Raw genomic sequence first — 17,625 nt, 5'->3', positions numbered from 1 at the left:
GCATCGGATTTAAGAAAAGCAGCCTGGGTAGCTCCTGGGTGCTATCTACGGCGAGTAATAGGCGTCAGAAACTAAACGGAACCCAGGGGTGGACTAAAGCCACCATCGGACGCCGTGGCTTACCGCCCCGTCGGTAGAGACAGGGCCCGTATGCATTTACAAGTACATCTATTTTTATGACAACTTGTATGACAGATTATTCCTCGTGTACGTCAAAGCTGATTTGATACTTCCGCTAGTTCCGCTAAACGGACTTGCATCCATTGGGCTGGTGAGAAATGCGCTGGTTGTAAGCCGACCCCCTTTGAGATAGTAGCTCATAAGCAGTCAGCCTCAGTTGGCGTTAAGACCTCGGAGTTGATGGATATAACACTGGGATAACATTGGAATAAAGGTGGAGTATTCATAGTTATAAAGAGGATGATGAGCCGCTCGACAGAAACTGGTCTTGCTTCTTCACATCTCCTTATCCTTCACAAAGCAGGAATACCACTGGTATTATAACCAACTTTTGAGAACGCCTCATATAATTAGCTACCATGGCATCAACTTCGCGCTCAGAATATTACCGCAATCAGTTTAACCCGGAGCCATCGGCAGGTATGGCTGCTTACGCCGCGACCTCTCTCTTCCAGCCTCATCACGCTCGCCAAGCTATTCGTGATGCTCACAAGAAGAAGATTCCTCCGTTGTTGGGATACTACTGCGGTCTTGGCTCTTCAAAAATCACGCGCTGGGTAGCACCTCTGAACTTTGATGTCGTTTGGGTCGACTGGGAACACAGCAGCATGAACGTCGAGACAATGACTACCATAGTCCACGAGGCCATCTTCATGAGCCACGGAAAGACAATTCCGTTTGTCAGAGTGCCAGGGCATGATCATGCAGCTATTGGATATGCGCTGGATGCGGGTGCCAGTCTCGTTATTCCTCAGGTTCGTTGCTGCGTGGCATTCAATTTTGAAACTCAAGCAAGCTGACTGTGAAAATTCAGGTTGAGACTGTTGAGCAAGCCAAACACGTCGTCTCGGCAGCCAAGTTCGGCTCAAAGCAAAACGGTACCCGTTCTGCGCCCCCCTTCCGGCTGTTCCCTGGTGTTACAGATCGACCATTCCAGGAAGGCAAAGATATCTTTGAGGCTCTCAATCACCAAGCAGCCATCATGATCCAGATTGAATCACTAGCAGGTAAGCATCTCTATCACTTGAAACTATTAACATGTTTAGTCTTGTGTCTGTTTGCTGACTCTTGATTCTTTTGTCGCTAGGTATCAACAACCTCGACGCCATTCTCACAGAGGTGCCCGATATCGACATGGTGTGGCTCGGAACTCTCGACTGCCGTGTTGAGATGAACATGCCAAGCAATATGGGCATGGGCGGTGCTGAGCCCGAATGGTTGGAGGCACGACAGAAGTTCTTTGATGTTTTAGACAAGCACGACAAGCCCTATGGCGGCTTTGCTTTCCCTACTCCTCCCTTTGGCGGCGAAGAAGTATTCAAGAAGGCTGCGGAGCGCATGTCGTTCATCATGGCGGCAGCAGATACAATGGCATTAGCCGGAATGGGCGAGGCCCTGAAGCTATCGAGAGAGTTTGTGGCGCCGATGGTGAAGAAAGAAGAGCCGGTTCCCACACACAACGCCGTCAATGGCGAGAAAGGATCTGTACAGCAGCCTATACTGAAAGTGTAGAAGAGAGCATTGTTGGAAAGCAGAGACGGAGAGGGATGGTTGGCAGAATGAATTGGATGATGCAATTAAGCGGTAGCTGAGGCATAGAGCAGAGCTGCCTGTTAGTTACCTACTGTGTACTCGTGTCACGACTTTTTAATGATATATTCATCACCAATTGCGATAAAACATTTGAATTGAACAGAAACAGCATCAAGCGGTGATTTGAAAGCAGTTTTACTCCGCATTCGACTCCTCATCCCATCGATACCATTTACATAACAGCAACCGCTAGCGCTTCTCAAGATCTGGGGAAGCACCACGCCGTTATCGCGCGCCATGTGGGACTCGCTGGACATGACATGCTGCAATCGAATCAGCGCCCTTGCTTGGCCAATTCGCGACAGGCCGGCTGTTGCGCCTCAAACCCCCAGGATGCTTATCTTTCGTTCTCCGTCCAAACTGACTCGGTCTCCCCGCAAGTAGCCCGCCACGAGAGCTGAAGATAATTGGCTGAAGGGGGAAGCTGCAAGGCCCTGATCCCTGGCCAACGCCTGATCCTTGACTCGTGCGGTCCGATTTCTGCCTGTCCAGCATCATTCTTATCTCGCCTCCATATCAATCGGACCATCGCCTGTCGCCAAGCCCGCATGGAAAACAATGGCTGATGGATGGCGGAAGTGTAAGACAAAGCAAAGACAGAGGTGAGACACCACGTTATTTTGACGTTTTTTAACCCCTGTGGCCAAGGAAGCAGGGCAAACAAGCTTATCGTCAGCAGCGAATGCCCGGGTCAGAATCGGCATGGCTGTTACTTTATCCAGCTGAGGCGTCAACTAGACCATAGGCTAAGCACCAGCTAGCACGCGACAGCGACAGGCGGAGGGCGCATGAAGCAAGGGGAGAGCCTCGGCCGTCGTCATCGGACGAACCATTGCTTGCATGAGATAGCACTCGAAACGAAACGGCAAGCTTCTTATCATCCAGGCTGGCCCTCTTCTCGTCCAACCTTTGTCTTTTCAAACTCCTCTCTTTTCTTCCCAACCCCTCTCAACCAACCTCACGATATTTGCGCTCTTTCGTCAGGCTGCTGTTTGGACATCGACAGGACCTCACACGCTCAACTACTCACCACCGATAACGGCCAATTGACATCACGAACCCCGTCGACCGAGAACTTCATACAACCATGGATACTCGTCGCCGCCGCTCCTCTGTTGGCAGCGGCGCCCAGGCCCAGACCGCCGACCAGGCGCTCGCGTCTCTGGGCTACAAAGCCGAACTGCCTCGTCATCTCTCCATGATGTCCATTCTGGGCCTGTCGTTTGCCATCATGGCCGTTCCCTTCGGCCTCAGCACGACTCTATACATCACCCTCACCAATGGCCAGTCTGTCACCGTTCTCTATGGCTGGATACTCGTTTCGCTCATCTCCGTCTGCATTGCCGCCTCTCTCGCCGAAATTTGTGCCGTCTTCCCAACTGCAGGCGGTGTATACTACTGGTCTGCCATGCTGAGCTCCCGCGAGTGGGCGCCACTCGTCAGCTTTGTGGATGGATGGCTCACTCTTGTGGGCAATTGGACAGTTACGCTCAGCATTAACTTCTCTGGCGCGCAGCTTATTTTGAGCGCCATCAGCATCTTCAACGAAGACTTTGTGGCAAATACGTGGCAGACTGTCCTGTGCTTTTGGGCCGTCATGCTGGTATGCGCTCTAGTTAACGCATTTGGATCGCGATACCTGGACCTCATCAACAAAGTCTGTATATACTGGACCGGTGCCAGCGTCATTATTATCATGATCACTCTGCTTACCATGGCCGATCACCGACACTCGGGCGAATATGTCTTTGCTCACTATGATGCCTCAGCCAGCGGATGGCCAACAGGCTGGTCCTTTTTTGTTGGACTGCTCCAAGGTACGTTTGCGATATCATTCTTTCTTTAAGCTCAGGCAGAATTCTTCTTCTTATTCCTTATTTACTAACATATTAAATAGCTGCTTATACTCTTACCGGCTACGGAATGGTTGCTGCCATGTGCGAAGAAGTGCAGAACCCCGAGCGCGAAGTCCCCAAAGCCATTGTCCTCTCCGTCGTTGCGGCCGGCTTTACTGGCGTCATCTACCTCATTCCTCTCCTCTTCGTTCTTCCCGACGTCCAAACCCTACTCAACGTTGCAAATTCTCAGCCAATTGGTTTACTCTTCAAGACTGTCACTGGATCTGCAGCTGGCGGTTTCGGCCTCCTATTTCTCATCCTTGGAATCCTGATGTTCGCCGGCATTGGCGCCCTCACAGCTGCCTCACGATGCACATATGCTTTTGCTCGAGACGGTGCCATTCCCGGATACAAACTTTGGCGCAAGGTGAATACGTCACTCGACGTGCCCATCTGGGCTCTTGTCCTGTCTACCGCAGTTGATTGTGTCCTTGGATGTATCTATTTCGGCTCATCCGCCGCCTTCAACTCCTTCACTGGTGTCGCCACAATCTGTCTCTCCACATCCTACGGTGTCCCCGTCCTGGTCAATCTTGTCCAGCGTCGTAGGGCCGTAGAACACTCGCCTTATCCTCTTGGCAAAGTCATGGGCCCTATTATCAACGTCATTTGCATCATCTGGATCGTCTTCTCCGTTGTAATATTCTGCATGCCTGTGTCGCTACCGGTAGACCCCACGACTATGAACTACGCTTCCGTGGTGTTTGCTGGATTTGGAGCCATTGCTTTTATTTGGTACTTTGCATATGCGCGCAAGAACTTCACTGGTCCTCCAGTCAGAAGCGGTGGAGAGGATGACGTTATTACTACAGTGGGAGTGGCAGTGGGTGAGCCCGGGAGAGGCTCAGAGTCACCGCAAACGAATATGGAAAAGGATATGAAATAGGCCTAGAACCTAGACGAGTAATATGAACCTAATGAATAGTTTTCTTCTTAATTCAATTGCTTTAATAATTCATGAATCTATTACATGCTCCTGCTATCTATACCAGCGAAGCATGCCCATAATCATTACAGGTATATACAAAAAGACACTTTACTTTTCCAATCACACCCAAATTTTCCCCTTAAACGCTGATAGTACGGAACACGCTGAACTCCTCACCCGTAGCAATCAAGCTACCGGGAATCTGGGGGTGCCAGTGCACTTCTCTGACATCCTTCAGGTAGTGGACAAACAGCAGCTGGGGCGGCACATCCTTGACACCAGCGGTGTCCTTGCTCTCCTCGTCATCCAATTCGACAGCCAGATCCCACAGCGTAACAGTGTTGTCGCCTGCAGCCAGTGCGATGATGGAGTCATCCGTGGGGTGCCACTCGATACTGCAAATTTGCTCCTTGTGGTAGTTGAAGCTGGCCACCGGCTGGGGCTTGCTATCATTGCCCTTCCAGTTTCTGAGATCCCAGACACCCCAGGTTCCATCGTCGGCTCCAGTGGCGAGCAAGTTGGTGGTGTGCCTGGACCAGGACATGACGTTGACGTCGTAGTTGGAGACCTGGACAGTAATTGCTGGTTTCCTTGACTTGGATCGAACGTCCCAGATTCGAACGGTACCATCGCTTGAGGCAGATGCGAAGACAGACTGCTCAGAGGGCGACCACTGGATCTCCTCTACGCTGCTGGTGTGACCCTGGAATGGTCTGTTGTCGGTGACCCAGCCGCCTCCGTCAGTGCGTGTGGTCATATAGATGAGGCCGTCGTTGTCACCAGTCAGAAGCTTTCCGCCAGGGACGAGCGGTGACCAATCCACGGCATAACCCTCAGACTTGTGTGCTCTGATGGTAGAAATAGGCTTGTTCTGCTGGGCGGTAATGACAGTGCCGGGCGTATCGAACGACGTGAGGTGAGGAGTAACATCGTGGATGAAGACGCTCGCGGACTCGGTCATGGTTGCTGTGAGCGTAGTGGGAGGCAGAGAAGGATCCTGATTGGGGATCTGGTGCGTGCGGATACGGTTGGTGCAAGAGTTGAGGGGAATCGACTTGCTCTCCAGGATAGGATCAGAATCTTCGTCGTCGTCATCAGAGTCAGAATCTTCGTCACCACGCTCCATCTTGCTCAGACCGCTGAACTTGACGACCAGCAGCTCGTTCTCGTGGGCCTTTGACGACTCGGCTTGTGTTCCCGTAACGGTATACATGGTGTGAGGGTAGGCTTTGCGGTTGTCGCCAAGGGAATCCTTGACGATATCAAAAGACAAACACGGCCAGGGCGTGTTGAGACCGTGCAACATTTCGTAGGTGGTCAAATCCGGGGCCAAGGTCTGGCCAGGCTCGAGCTTGCTTCGTCCGACGATGAAGGTTCCTTGGTCGACTTCCATAGCATCTATTCCAAGAATATTCGTTAATCACAGGTCCCAATTGAGTCTCCATGAAGTGCATTGCGATGGCGCGCAATGCGCCGATAATGCTGGATCGCAGGGATACTCACGCTCTTTCTCCTCGGCCTCTCTCTCAGCATCAGGTCGTCCATCCACACCGGCCTCGATGATTTCATCTTCGCTCTCGAATTCGTCTTCAAACTCATCTTCGAATTCGCCCATGTCCTTGTCCATATCAACGTCCATCTGCTCGGGGCGGTCGCCGCCCTTGAGCGGCGCATCGTCCTGGTGGTCTGCTGTGCGCTTCGACATGTTGTATGTATGATTCGGGGAGTCTCTAAACTTTCTAATAAACTCGCAAGATAGTTAGCGATATACACAAGTCAAAATAATGCACACATATATACTCACTCTAAGCTGAGGCGCCGTATGGAATAGCAAAACTGATACTGCAGCCAATTTCCCAAACCTATAATTTTTTGAGCCCCTCTAAAAAATTCCATCCACAAAAAATCTTATCGATTTGTTATCAGCAAAGCCACACTGACCCCGCTGAGTGGCTGATGCTCTCATTGCTTCTGTGGCGGTGCAGGCCTCTGCCAGTTGGTTCCACTTTTTGTTAGCAACTGTTCGCGTGTTAGTTGACAACTAAAAGTCGGGCAAAGGGCAATGTCGTGAATTAGTGTTATAGGTTGTTATTATAAATACATAGCCACAGTATTGTGTCTATAATTAGTTATCCGGTTTGTAAAACTACAACATCTCTACAAAATCTGTCACGATGGACTCGAACTATGCCAGCTCAGGTCTACCGGCCTCAATATAGAAAATGCTTGAGTCCACCTTCAGCAGTGAAAATACAAACGCAAAGATGGTTGCCATGTACAATGGCTGTCGTTTCATTGCATATCTTTGACTAAAATTTCTCTCTATTGACATCGTTGAAGGGAAAATACCTATTCTCTTTATAAGCTGCAGATGATTTCGAGTTAGAAGGCCACCACCGTCGAGGACTTTTATGACTAGATTGCAGAGCCGCTTCTCTTCATTTTTTACCAATTAGATGTTTTACCAGGCATTTCTGAAAATATACAAGAGTTTGTCTTCCCTGAATCCCACTATTTTACATTGCAAGCTAAAGAAGAATCACTTATTGCCATCCCGGACAATGTCAAAGCAGACGAGCCTGCCGATCCAATGTTTAGTATTTATATTCCTAATAGGTTCAATTGCATTTTGCTTGGCCTTCTTTTAGGCCATCCATGATCCATTCATGCAAAAATAGCAGCCCTATTGGTCTGCCTTCGCCTCTTCCAGCCAAAGTCCTACAACAGGATGGAACCAGCGCATTCCTAAAGATCATGCACCCTGAAGATACACACTCCCTATTACGCGAGCCTGGAGCATATAGCAAGATTTGCGACGCTCTAGATAAACTGCTACGAATCTCACGTCATCTTGGCAACGTACGAGACGAAGACAATCGGGTATTCGGCTTGCTCTTGACGTCTGTCGACAGTGGAATCACAACACTAACTTGTGCCGTCGGCCCGGAGGCAGACATATTCGCCCGACAGACACGGCCCAGGCAGATAAATGACATGATTACTCAATCGCACCACGCAGGGATCATTTGGGGTGATGCGAAACCAGATAATATTCTTGTCGACCATAATAATAACATATCACTCATCGACTTTGGTGGCTCATGTACAGGGGTTGGGCGCTAAAGTAGAAGTCCGAATCGTAGAAGGTGACTTAATAGTACTTGAAAAGATTAAGTATTATATTGAGAATACAGGTATCTACATAACAAACAGAATGAAGCATGCTTCAATACTAATAGATGCGGCCCAACATTAGCGTGGTGCTGTTCGTGGTCGTATGAGAGGCAACAACCATGAAGAAATCGACTAGGACTGAGAATTCAGCAATTATTGTACTCGTTTATCAAAATCTAACTCCTTGTCAGCTTTAGAGCGGTAGAACACGCGCGCAAGCTCTAATGAAGTGCAGCGGATATTAAGAATTTATGAGAAATGTCCATTCATTGCAGGGTAGTGACTCTTGAGTGCATTCACCACTATTCAAATACCATAGGCGTAGAATAACAGCTATTTCGCACAAAACATAATGTAATTTTTCGTTAATGCGTTAATTTGTAATTGAAAAACTCATAAACAAGTCTCTAACATGTATCACCTACCTGGGTCCTTTTAAATTTAGGCAGTTAGGCAATTGAGCAGTCCATTGTAGCATCTCCTGGTTGTTAAGAAGTGTCGTGCAACGTTTCTAATCATAGAACTATTAATAGGTCATCAACAAGATAATCAAATTAAGTCTTGCATACGGAGTAAATCAGCTTTGAGTTGATTAACCATTCGATGAATGCAACCATTTACGTATCTGTCTATACTACTTCTCGCAGCGAATACGCTAAACGGCCCTTGAATTCTCCCGAGTCTCTCTATGAACGCCTTATCGGGCATTCGGGCACCAAACTTCCTCCTACTTTAGTAAATTTTCTCGTTTACCACGTGACGTACAAATTATTCTCTCTTGAGAAGTACTGAGTTTACAAGAGGATATTCTGCAAGTAAGCACTTGGCAAATAAATTCACGCGATGTGGATTGCCACTAGTGCTCAGTACACCCTAGCACCCCGAGAATTCCCCTTGATGAGCCTCATTATTCTCAATTTCGGCTTGCAGTTTTGTAAGCCGATTTGTATGATCCTGTGAGACAAAGATAAACTATGGTATTTTCTCGCAAAAACTAATTGTGGATATCCTAGGAATTAAGCCATATTTTGACCAAAATATATCCCACCGTCATATTTAAAAACACCAATATCGAGTTTTGCAAGAGAATGCGGTACTCGGTTATCTTCTTACCAATTACCTCTAGATCTTGACACATTGAATAGTCTAGCCGCTGTCTATTGGCGGGAATTGTTCTGCCACTCAGCCATTCTGTTTAATAATCGTGCCCATCTGCCCCTTCATTGCTAGGTGAAAAGGCTATAGTTAGCTCTCGTTCAAACGTATAGCATGACTGACAAGTAATCGAGAAATTGATCAAATTTTATCCAGGCATAGTTTTACTAATCATTGTTCCTTAAGGAAAGGCGTATGTTACCAAATTAACTAGACTAACACAGTACACATGACATATGTAGTTTCTGCCAAGGCTCAAGTCTTGGCATGCGTAAATACGAGATACGAGGTATTGGCGTCGCTTTACTATCTTGTATAAGATATTGGTATTCTTAATCATTCTCACCGCTTGTGGCCATGTGTGATAAAACCACTCCCATATGTTTTACTATTTTAGGGTTGTTTAAATCTCAGTATCCAGTTTATCTATTGCCTACTCAATATGATGCCAAAGTGAGACTTCAATCGTCTAAGAAAACACGAAGTTGCTATTATTCATAATGATATTTCGTTACAAGTATTCAATACTTCCGTAGACTCGCGCTCGCAGTACTCCGCCGCTGTATACGTAAATTACATTCTTGGCGGTATATCTTGCGTCTTCGCTGATCCCCTAGCACGGCACTTGAAGATCTGCAACAGGATGGTCTTCACCTACTTGCCCTCTCCAGTGACCGTGCCATAAGAGATTGTCCTCACAGTTATACTATTGCTCATTCGGGGTGGCTTAAATAAGATGGATTAAGCTCTGCGAGCAGCTCTCACCGCTACAGTCGTGAAGCTCGTGGAGCGGATGGCGGTAATGAGCATTACAAACACATTAAGGGAATTGGTCTCGACCACTGGGCCGAGTACCTACAACAGGAGCTCTAATATCGGTTCGTGGGTCAACTTTAGTGAGCTGGACAAACACTTAGCCTAGACAGTTAAACCATATTACTTAGGTCTATACCTTAAATAATATAGTTTTATTTGGCGTTTTATATCGTACAGTTTAACGCTCTTCTTGTGATTGTTAGGCATAAAACTTCGACGTAAAGACCCATTCTCAAGTGCCGAGTGTTCTAACTCGAAATAATTTAGCAATATGACGGAAAGTGTCCCCCCATTTCATTTCGTCATAAATCCAATACCGCCATTTTGAGGTCTCGAATCATTTTGTTTTGTCCCTTTACCCCTGAAAAAAATATACAGGATGTTATCTTAACGTAGTAAACGCTTACGGAAATCCATCTGTATCTTTTTATTAGCAATGCCCCTTTGCGTAGTATGACCCTTTCCAGCCGTCATAAGCATTCGTCCGGTTCTAGAACATGGGTTCTATTCGCTATCTATGTTTCTTCGCAGCGAATTGCCTAAACTTCTGGACCAACTTGTTTTCATTTGGCGATATTGCATTTTTTTTTTTTTACTTGCTAGTGACGATCAGTAGAGAATACGATCCTAGAGGCTACGTATCACGCACTACAACGATAAGCTTGTTTCGTGTTAATTCCATGTTCTATTGCCAGGTCGCTTTGAGCAACTCCATCCTTCTTCTCCGGCCCCACCTGTCTTCTCCGGCTGGCCCCATCGATCTTCTCCAACGTCATTGGGATCGTTTCGGCGACCATGAATGTCAAATTAGCACTTTGTTAGCTTCCACTACGGAAATTGATTTAATTTGGCGTCTTTACTTTACAAAGGCATAAGATGCATCGAGACTAGTTTCCTGGTGTGGTGGCGTGGTCAAAATGAAACCTACCCCCTACTTTACTTGGGGTGCATCCCCACACAGCTACCGGTTTTTCTTTTTGCCTTGTAAGATCTGAAGATCATACGCGTAGTTATCTCAAACAAGCCATGGGTGCATGATAACGTGAGACTGATTACTATTCTCGTCATACCTAGGGCGTGGGTACACCATGGCAATGCATCTTGTTGCCCACAATTACCAACATACATGTACATACACGTACATAAAAACGACAAGCATGCTGCATATGGGGGGAGGGTACGTTTACGAAACCGGTTGCTAACTTCAGTTGGTTAATAAATCAAGCTCCAGTCAGATTCTGAGTTAGCTAGCCCCATCCCTTGGGGTAGAGGGGATCAGAGTGATTGATGATTTCGATCATGAGCTGGTAGGAACTCAGAAGTCTTGACTCGTGCCCTGTCAAGAGATACATTGTTTAGGCATGGTTCCGAAATCTCTTCTCTGCATTACAAAAGCTTTCATACCATTATAAACATCTGATCATGAGAAAGTTAATACTATCAATATCCTATATATAGCCTGCGTGGCATGCTTTTAGCTGTTTCTCTAAACTTGATAACTGGACACCCTGCTTAAATGACGGGCACTACTGTAGTTTTCGGCATTTTCGTTCCGCTGAGCTACTCCAGAACGAATGAACAGTATCTTGCGGCTCAAATCTTACAGAGCCTCCTCGTGGCATTCCTCTTCTTGGAAATCGTTGAGCAAGCGCGAGCCTCATAAGTAAGGGGGCTTACCAACAACTCAACTCTTGCAGAAGAGAGCTTATATATTTCGAGGCACAAATTTCGAAGCTAAACACTCTGATCAGGCTGTGGAGAGCAAGGCTGTCGCTTATTGGGCATCCCGATAACCTTACCCTATGCGGACGTTGGGCTTACCACTTCTGTCACGAATTGCCTCATGCGAAAAGTTTTAAAAAGCAACACTCCATACGTAGGGCTGCAGTAAGGGGTCTGGCTGCGGACATATGCGGTTAAAAGGTGACTCGCTGAGTCCTAGCTTTTGGTCTATTTCTCCATGCTCCATGTATGACACAAGGCGAAATGGAGCAGTGGTCTTATGGTCGCCGAATGATTGTGGTATCCTCGGCTGATCTGTTGGGCTGAGACAAAGTCTGTAGTTGTCATTTAATTATAGAAAGATGCAGTCGTGTTGTGTTAGTGTCTGTTTAGCCCTTGTTCCTTGGTTGTCAGCCCTTTCTCTTCAGCTTCAGCACTTTCTCTTCATCCATGTGGGACTAGCCCTGTGACTAATGCACGGCCAAGGGTGTCACTTGGCTTCCAACCTATATTGGTATTCAGCTTGAATGCCGGTGTGGTGTGCACCCTGGAGCTCGGCAAACGAATTAATCTTAGAATTAAGAATGTCTACCAAGTAGCTGTACCGACGCTTCAATAGCGTGGTTCGTTAATATGGACTGCTAGTAAAACCACAACTCTGCCGCGGTAGCACTGCCTTGCCGCCGTAAGGGCCAGGGATACACTAGCAAGCTAGTTTCCATCCATAGCTTGCTGCAGAGTGCTAGGCGAATCCTTTCGTCAACTATTGTCGTGCTAGCTGGTGGCAACACCATGCATCTCGGTAGCCAGATAACTCAAAACAAGGGTTTATTTCTACGTATTCAAGTTTCAGCTCAACTTTAATACAATAAACAAAAAGGAAATATTGGACCTAAACCTCAAAAAAAGGAAACTTCAGCTTTGAGACTCCTCCGGGAAGGCTCGAACTTCCAACCTCCTGATTAACAGTCAGACGCGCTAGCCAATTGCGCCACAGAGGATTCACTACGATGTTTGCTGAGGCGAACAGTAAGCTTCTATGAAGCTGTCGACTTAACTGCGAGATTTCGCCTTCATGGCTCGATCTCCGAGCCTCTTGGCTTGCCAGTGGCTGGGAATTAGATACAGGATAGCCCGGGTGTCACATATACTACCTTGCTTTCACAATTAGATCAATAAATCAATTTGAGCCTCGCTATGATAATTACAGTTTAAGATGCCATTCCCTTGGCTGGTATCCTCTTGAGATCGTTGAACCACACATATCGGCTGAGAATCATATATAAGTGGCGATCCCACGAATACTGGCTGTCATGGCTTGCAAAGGCATTACGCGTCCTCTGATACCGGTGCCATGTGTTGGCTATTAGCGCCTTGGAGCTAACTTCAGGGCTTGCTTTCTCGGACGGGTAAAAGACGGCAGTGATGATTCGCCATGAGAAAGATAGGGCTGTCAACGGCAAGTCAAACAAGAAAGTGTATTTCCTGAGAACTGCCGTAGTGACAAGCTTGTATGCTGGCGGGGCCTTTTCATCACCCACCACGTACTCACTAGAGAGGCGAGTCAGTTATAAGACCATCAATAGCGTGCGCGTTACATCGTTCAAAGCGAGTATGCAGGATAGAGTGGCGTACCTCACGGCTGCGCTCACGGCGCGATGGTTGATGTGTCCAGACACACCGCCCTCGTCAAAGGTGATGATCTATAGTGATGTGCGTCAGCTTCACACACAGGAAATGCAGAGACCAGACTAAATTAAAGCAAACAAGAAAAAAAGAGGGGCCGAAGCTAGAAGGAGTACTTACGGCGTCAACCTCCCACTTCTCGACATATTCCTTCACTTTGGACTTGATCAGTTCGGTATCCCACCACACCTTGGGGTTGTCCTGAAGGCTAGGATGGTCCAGTGCCTCGCATCTCGATGGATTGATGCGTAAAGCACTACACGAGCCTTTTAGCTCCTGTTTGCGCGTCTCGCCCAGGCCATAATTGTTTCCTAATGGTTGAATACGTCAAGTGACGATTTGACTTAGCATAAGCCTCGGCGGATGCGGGGAAAATGGAGCCCGGAATAGAAAAGAGAGCGAAAAGGGAAAGACATTGGACAAGAGGGAAAAAAAAAAAAAAAAAAACTAACCTGTTGACATGACTAGCAAACCACCATTAATAGCCCGGTTCCTGTCGAGAACGCCCAGAATGGTAGGCGAGAAAAATAGGCATTCGTCATCAGGATGGGCTGTAACAATCAACACGTTCTTGGCCTGCAGCAGCTCCGGCGGCAGTAGCCGCGCATCCCTACCAACGACATAGGCGAGCAGCCACTGTAAGAAAAGAGGGATGATAAGGATAAAAATCGCTACCCGAAGCAAGGCACGACGCCGGCTGCGTGTCCCGACAAACCAATGGCAAGCCTTGAAGATGGCAGAATCGCGGATTTTGCGAGCCATGGTCAGCTAGCTAGTCCCACGTGAGATAAAAATAAACCTGGAATCAACAAGGGAAGGTAGGGGAAAGACAAAACAAGAGAAGGGAATAAAGAAGAGAGACCACTGAGTTGAAAACTACCAGGCGATAGCCCCCAATATTTCAGCCCCGTGTTTGGGACGACCCATGAAAAAGAATAAGCTTGATGAGTAAACTGTGCCCAACTAGGTAGCGACGTAGCGAAACGACGTGGCACTCGACACTAAGAAAGAAACAGCTACTCGCACACGCAAGCACAGAAAATGCACTACCGGCCAGTAACCGTTCTGGAACTAGATATAGCTCGATGTCTCAAAAAGCTTGACTGGCGCTTGGACCCAATCCTAAGCCGCGGACTGCGAAGCAAAAGGGTCAATTGCAGAACTATTTTTTGTCCAAGGGGGGTGTGTGTAGCCGCCGGCCATCTACCGTAAGTACGAGGTACGAAGTACTTGCAAACGACCATACGCCCTCTGATGAGCTTTGAGCGACCCGTGGTTGAGGCAAGATTAGTGTAATGGGGCCAGCTGCGACCTATCCCTGTTACTGACATGACATGTGAAGTGCGAGTACCGGGTACTTTTTCCCCCACAGGCCTCGAAACTGTACCTGCGGCGCGGCGTTAATGCGACGACCCTGCTGAGGCTGTACAAGATCATTCGGTGCATATGTCTACTCAAAACATGATATCGTCTTGTTATTTTCCGGCTGATACAGTTTGTCCGGGTGTGCTTTTGGCTCCGAAGAGATGGTGTCCTGGTTGCTTGTTTCCCGCGCCAAGGATCGTCTCAACACTAGCAGCACTAATGTACCGGGTACATGAATTCAGCCGACAGCCGTGCATTGTGTTAATATGCCGTGGCCCATTCCAAGCCAAAGCCCAGCCAGCGTTCCGACCAGAGAAGCCACAAACCTTGCCGATTTCCCGGTGTAGAGCAGCTCAATTAGGCAATGCACTGCTTGGCGTGGGACAAAACAGTATCAGGGAAACGCAAGGGCACTCATACAGTAGCGCAAAGCTGGGTCAGCTCACCGGGTCGGTACGTGTAATGTTGCCGCATGTTTTGCGTGAGTCGTCTTTGAGATTATTGCGGAATGGCCGTTGACTAACATGCTTTCACTATGTTGTTTTGGGAGACGGCCGAGACGGTCTAGGGCTTATTTGGCCAGCCCTATTAGGACGAACCAGTTGCCTTCATGCGCGTGGCAGGCCATCTGGGCTTTAAAGCAAATTAAGCTGCTGAGACGGAATACTAAGCGACGGGGGTTAGCCTGGCTAGATCATGTCACTCTGACGAGCCAATGCTAGGACTGAGGCGTGCAGGGTCATTAAAAAGATACAAGGCGCAGATACAAATGCCTGTGCTCCGTAATACTCATTCTATTAGCGGCTCCTCTGTCTCCCCATCTCTCTCTTTCTCGCATACAGGGCTATTATCCAGTGGAATTTTTTCCATAGGCCATGCCTTTTTCGAAAACAGTACAGTATTGCTGATTAGTAGAGACTTTGTAGTATATTCCCCAAGTAAGGAGGGTAAAAAATAGATCAGGTGGTCAGCACTGTCGCAGCAGCTAGTGCTAGGACTGGTAGGATGTCTCAACAGTGTTCTATTTCTAGTGTTCATTCTGCATCAACTATACCACTGCCACTGTAATAGCCAACGCCCCCCAAGTGTCCGGAGAAAAGACGAAGGAGCAGCAGGGGGGTGGCTTTGTGTGGCTACCTAAGGCCGGGTACGGTTAGCGATCCACGCCAGCTCTGTCGTAAGGATGGCTGCTGCGGTGGTGGAGGCTCCTCCTTTTCGCAAGGTGCGCATTGGCATTGTCCGCCTACGCGCTACTGAGATCCAACGTGTTATTGACTGGGGGGGCTATGCTGTGAAGAGTAAGAATAAGGCGGAATTACGAGACTCCCTGAGGCTGTTCAGAATAAAAATCTAGTCGACACGCCGCGCCGCAATCTCCAACTCAACTTTGAAACACACAGCCTCTCTCTCTCTCTCTCTTTACCACTCTATTCCCTCTTTACGCATCCACAACCTATTTTATCTCGACACAAGCCATGTTCAACTAAACTTTAATATTCGAATATTAATTCTTTTATTCTCATTCTTCCGCTTTACCGTTGTGGTTTAAAATCGAACAGAGTGTCACCGTCGCTGGTACTAGACCCCGAGAGAAATACCGCTCCACACACATTATCTTTTCTTCTCACTCCCCTTTTTCTTTTCTTCTCTTCACTGCTAGCCATCTTGCATCGACATCATGATTAAAGAACGTGCCTCAGGGCTTTTTGGCGACAGCGTTGAAAAAAGAGCCCGGACCTTCTTCTGGTTAACGATTGTGAGCTTCGCGTCGGCCGTCTTTCTTTTCCGCCATCTCATCTACACATCATGGACGCTGGCCGCCCTTCCCCTCTACTGGCCTATGCATCGCGACACTTTCATCCTCTCACAAGAGAGAGATAACTTCGACATCACATTTTCCAACTACAGCATAAATCAAGTCTCAGCCGCCCCTTACGAAGATGTCGTGCCCCCCATCCTACATCACATCGCCCTCGGTAAACACAGCACAAACTGGAGGACAGAATGGAAGGAGACTGTCCAGAGCTGCGTCGACATGCACCCAGGCTGGGAGGCCAACATCTGGACCGATGACAAAGCCTCCAAGTTTGTCGAAGAGAAGTTCCCCGACCTCAAGGAGATGTGGGACAGCTACACCTACCCCGTTGAGCGTATTGACGCTCTGCGCTACATGCTTCTGTATGAATACGGCGGCGTTGTCCTCGACATGGACCTCAAATGCACACGCGCTCTTGGCCCTCTGCGACGATTCGACTTTGTGGCTCCCGAAGCTCACCCCGTCGGCTTCTCTGTCGGCTTCATGATGTCCAGCAGACGCAACCAATTCATCGGCGACGTCGTTAACAACCTCGCTACCTACAACAAGCACTGGCTCGGCCTTCCTTACGCGACTGTCATGTTCAGCACGGGCTGCCACTATGCCTCGGTGATTCACGCCTATGAGTCGGATCGCAGCGATTTGAAGATCCTCCCTGGACCGTTGCACAGCCTCAATGGTCGTGTAACAACCCCCATTTTTGAGCACCTCGGCAGCTCATCATGGCATTCCTACGATGCCCGCTTTATTACGTCGCTAGGCCGACGGCTACACCAAATCGTCTTCTTCTGCGTCGGAGTTGTGCTCGCACTATTTGTGCGGAGAAGACTGATGCTGCGGAGAGTATGGTGGAACTTTAAGGGCGATCGCTCATATGTATAAACACACTCTCATAATTTTCTTTGTATAACTACAGCAAACAGGGCAAAACAGCGCACAAGCAACGCGAGGATCATGTAGGGCCTGTAAAAAGGAAAAGGCCTCTCGCAGTTTTTCTCATTCACTTTGTACATAATTCCTTTAATGTTTTGAAATAATACCCGTTAATAGAGCCTTGAATATTTTTTTCTTCTTCATCTCCACGTCCAGTCTACTAACAGTGCGTGTCTCGGCTGATCGGCATGGTTGATTCAGATTGCTTACTCGTATTGACATCTGATTGAGGGGAGAGAGTTATTAAACGGCGGATCATCCATCTTGTGAGGCGTGGAAATACGCGCAGGAGAAGGGAAAAAAACCAGTCGGCGTACTTTTCGTACCCGGTACAAGGAGGGTACTCCAGTCAAAGCAGT

The 17,625-nt window shown here is 47.9% G+C and overlaps 6 protein-coding genes and 1 non-coding gene across 7 annotated transcripts; 4 read left to right on the top strand and 3 right to left on the bottom strand.

Annotated features, from left to right (window-relative positions):
- Positions 1–539: 539 nt before the first annotated feature.
- On the top strand, positions 540–1,845 carry GGI43DRAFT_429298 (Phosphoenolpyruvate/pyruvate domain-containing protein; the record flags this gene model as incomplete). Its single annotated transcript, XM_083209091.1, has 3 exons — positions 540–935; positions 995–1,187; positions 1,268–1,845. The coding sequence occupies 3 exons, from the start codon at positions 540–542 to the stop codon at positions 1,690–1,692; spliced, it is 1,014 nt and encodes a 337-aa protein (XP_083057833.1). The 3' UTR covers positions 1,693–1,845.
- A 721-nt stretch (positions 1,846–2,566) lies between these two features.
- Positions 2,567–4,648, top strand: GGI43DRAFT_131951 (amino acid/polyamine transporter I). Its single transcript, XM_083199178.1, has 2 exons — positions 2,567–3,590; positions 3,671–4,648. The coding sequence occupies exons 1-2, from the start codon at positions 2,861–2,863 to the stop codon at positions 4,555–4,557; spliced, it is 1,617 nt and encodes a 538-aa protein (XP_083057832.1). The 5' UTR covers positions 2,567–2,860; the 3' UTR covers positions 4,558–4,648.
- Positions 4,603–6,455, bottom strand: GGI43DRAFT_412146 (ribosome biosynthesis protein RRB1). The gene is made up of 3 exons (XM_083206810.1): positions 6,404–6,455; positions 6,103–6,346; positions 4,603–5,997 (listed from the first exon to the last, which is right to left on the bottom strand). The coding sequence occupies exons 2-3, from the start codon at positions 6,302–6,304 to the stop codon at positions 4,739–4,741; spliced, it is 1,461 nt and encodes a 486-aa protein (XP_083057831.1). The 5' UTR covers positions 6,305–6,346; positions 6,404–6,455; the 3' UTR covers positions 4,603–4,738.
- A 1,168-nt stretch (positions 6,456–7,623) lies between these two features.
- On the top strand, positions 7,624–8,449 carry GGI43DRAFT_412145 (uncharacterized protein). Its single transcript, XM_083206809.1, has 3 exons — positions 7,624–7,949; positions 8,199–8,284; positions 8,343–8,449. The coding sequence occupies exon 1, from the start codon at positions 7,634–7,636 to the stop codon at positions 7,853–7,855; it is 222 nt and encodes a 73-aa protein (XP_083057830.1). The 5' UTR covers positions 7,624–7,633; the 3' UTR covers positions 7,856–7,949; positions 8,199–8,284; positions 8,343–8,449.
- A 3,802-nt stretch (positions 8,450–12,251) lies between these two features.
- GGI43DRAFT_131722 (PIG-L family deacetylase) lies at positions 12,252–14,542 on the bottom strand. Its single transcript, XM_083199176.1, has 4 exons — positions 13,605–14,542; positions 13,273–13,463; positions 13,102–13,169; positions 12,252–13,017 (listed from the first exon to the last, which is right to left on the bottom strand). The coding sequence occupies exons 1-4, from the start codon at positions 13,912–13,914 to the stop codon at positions 12,678–12,680; spliced, it is 909 nt and encodes a 302-aa protein (XP_083057829.1). The 5' UTR covers positions 13,915–14,542; the 3' UTR covers positions 12,252–12,677.
- Positions 12,394–12,467, bottom strand: GGI43DRAFT_t169. Its single transcript has one exon. It is a non-coding gene; the product is annotated as a tRNA-Asn (tRNA).
- Positions 14,543–15,608: 1,066 nt separating the features above from the next.
- Positions 15,609–17,344, top strand: GGI43DRAFT_131741 (glycosyltransferase family 32 protein). The gene has a single exon (XM_083199177.1). It carries the CDS (start codon positions 16,196–16,198, stop codon positions 17,213–17,215), a length of 1,020 nt encoding a protein of 339 aa, XP_083057828.1. The 5' UTR covers positions 15,609–16,195; the 3' UTR covers positions 17,216–17,344.
- Positions 17,345–17,625: the final 281 nt, after the last annotated feature.

Source organism: Trichoderma evansii (genome assembly GCF_050947405.1).
Source record: "Trichoderma evansii strain SZMC 28006 chromosome Unknown GGI43scaffold_19, whole genome shotgun sequence".
In the NCBI taxonomy this organism is placed as follows: Eukaryota; Fungi; Ascomycota; class Sordariomycetes; order Hypocreales; family Hypocreaceae; genus Trichoderma; species Trichoderma evansii.
Note: the sequence above shows the minus strand (reverse complement) of the source record. Positions and strands in the feature narration are given on the sequence as shown.

Bases quoted from the DNA above. Each gene is read 5' to 3' on its own strand.
- GGI43DRAFT_131722 (XM_083199176.1), bottom strand. From the start codon at position 13,914: ATGGCTCGCAAAATCCGCGATTCTGCCATCTTCAAGGCTTGCCATTGG. The intron at 13,464-13,604 runs GTTAGTTTTTTT...TTCAACCATTAG, and splicing joins TTTGCTAGTCATGTCAACAG to GAAACAATTATGGCCTGGGC. The intron at 13,018-13,101 runs GTACGCCACTCT...TCGCCTCTCTAG, and splicing joins GCCGTGAGCGCAGCCGTGAG to TGAGTACGTGGTGGGTGATG.
- GGI43DRAFT_412145 (XM_083206809.1), top strand. From the start codon at position 7,634: ATGCGAAACCAGATAATATTCTTGTCGACCATAATAATAACATATCAC.
- GGI43DRAFT_412146 (XM_083206810.1), bottom strand. From the start codon at position 6,304: ATGTCGAAGCGCACAGCAGACCACCAGGACGATGCGCCGCTCAAGGGC. The intron at 5,998-6,102 runs GTGAGTATCCCT...TTCTTGGAATAG, and splicing joins AGAGGCCGAGGAGAAAGAGC to ATGCTATGGAAGTCGACCAA.
- GGI43DRAFT_131951 (XM_083199178.1), top strand. From the start codon at position 2,861: ATGGATACTCGTCGCCGCCGCTCCTCTGTTGGCAGCGGCGCCCAGGCC. The intron at 3,591-3,670 runs GTACGTTTGCGA...CATATTAAATAG, and splicing joins TTTTGTTGGACTGCTCCAAG to CTGCTTATACTCTTACCGGC.
- GGI43DRAFT_131741 (XM_083199177.1), top strand. From the start codon at position 16,196: ATGATTAAAGAACGTGCCTCAGGGCTTTTTGGCGACAGCGTTGAAAAA.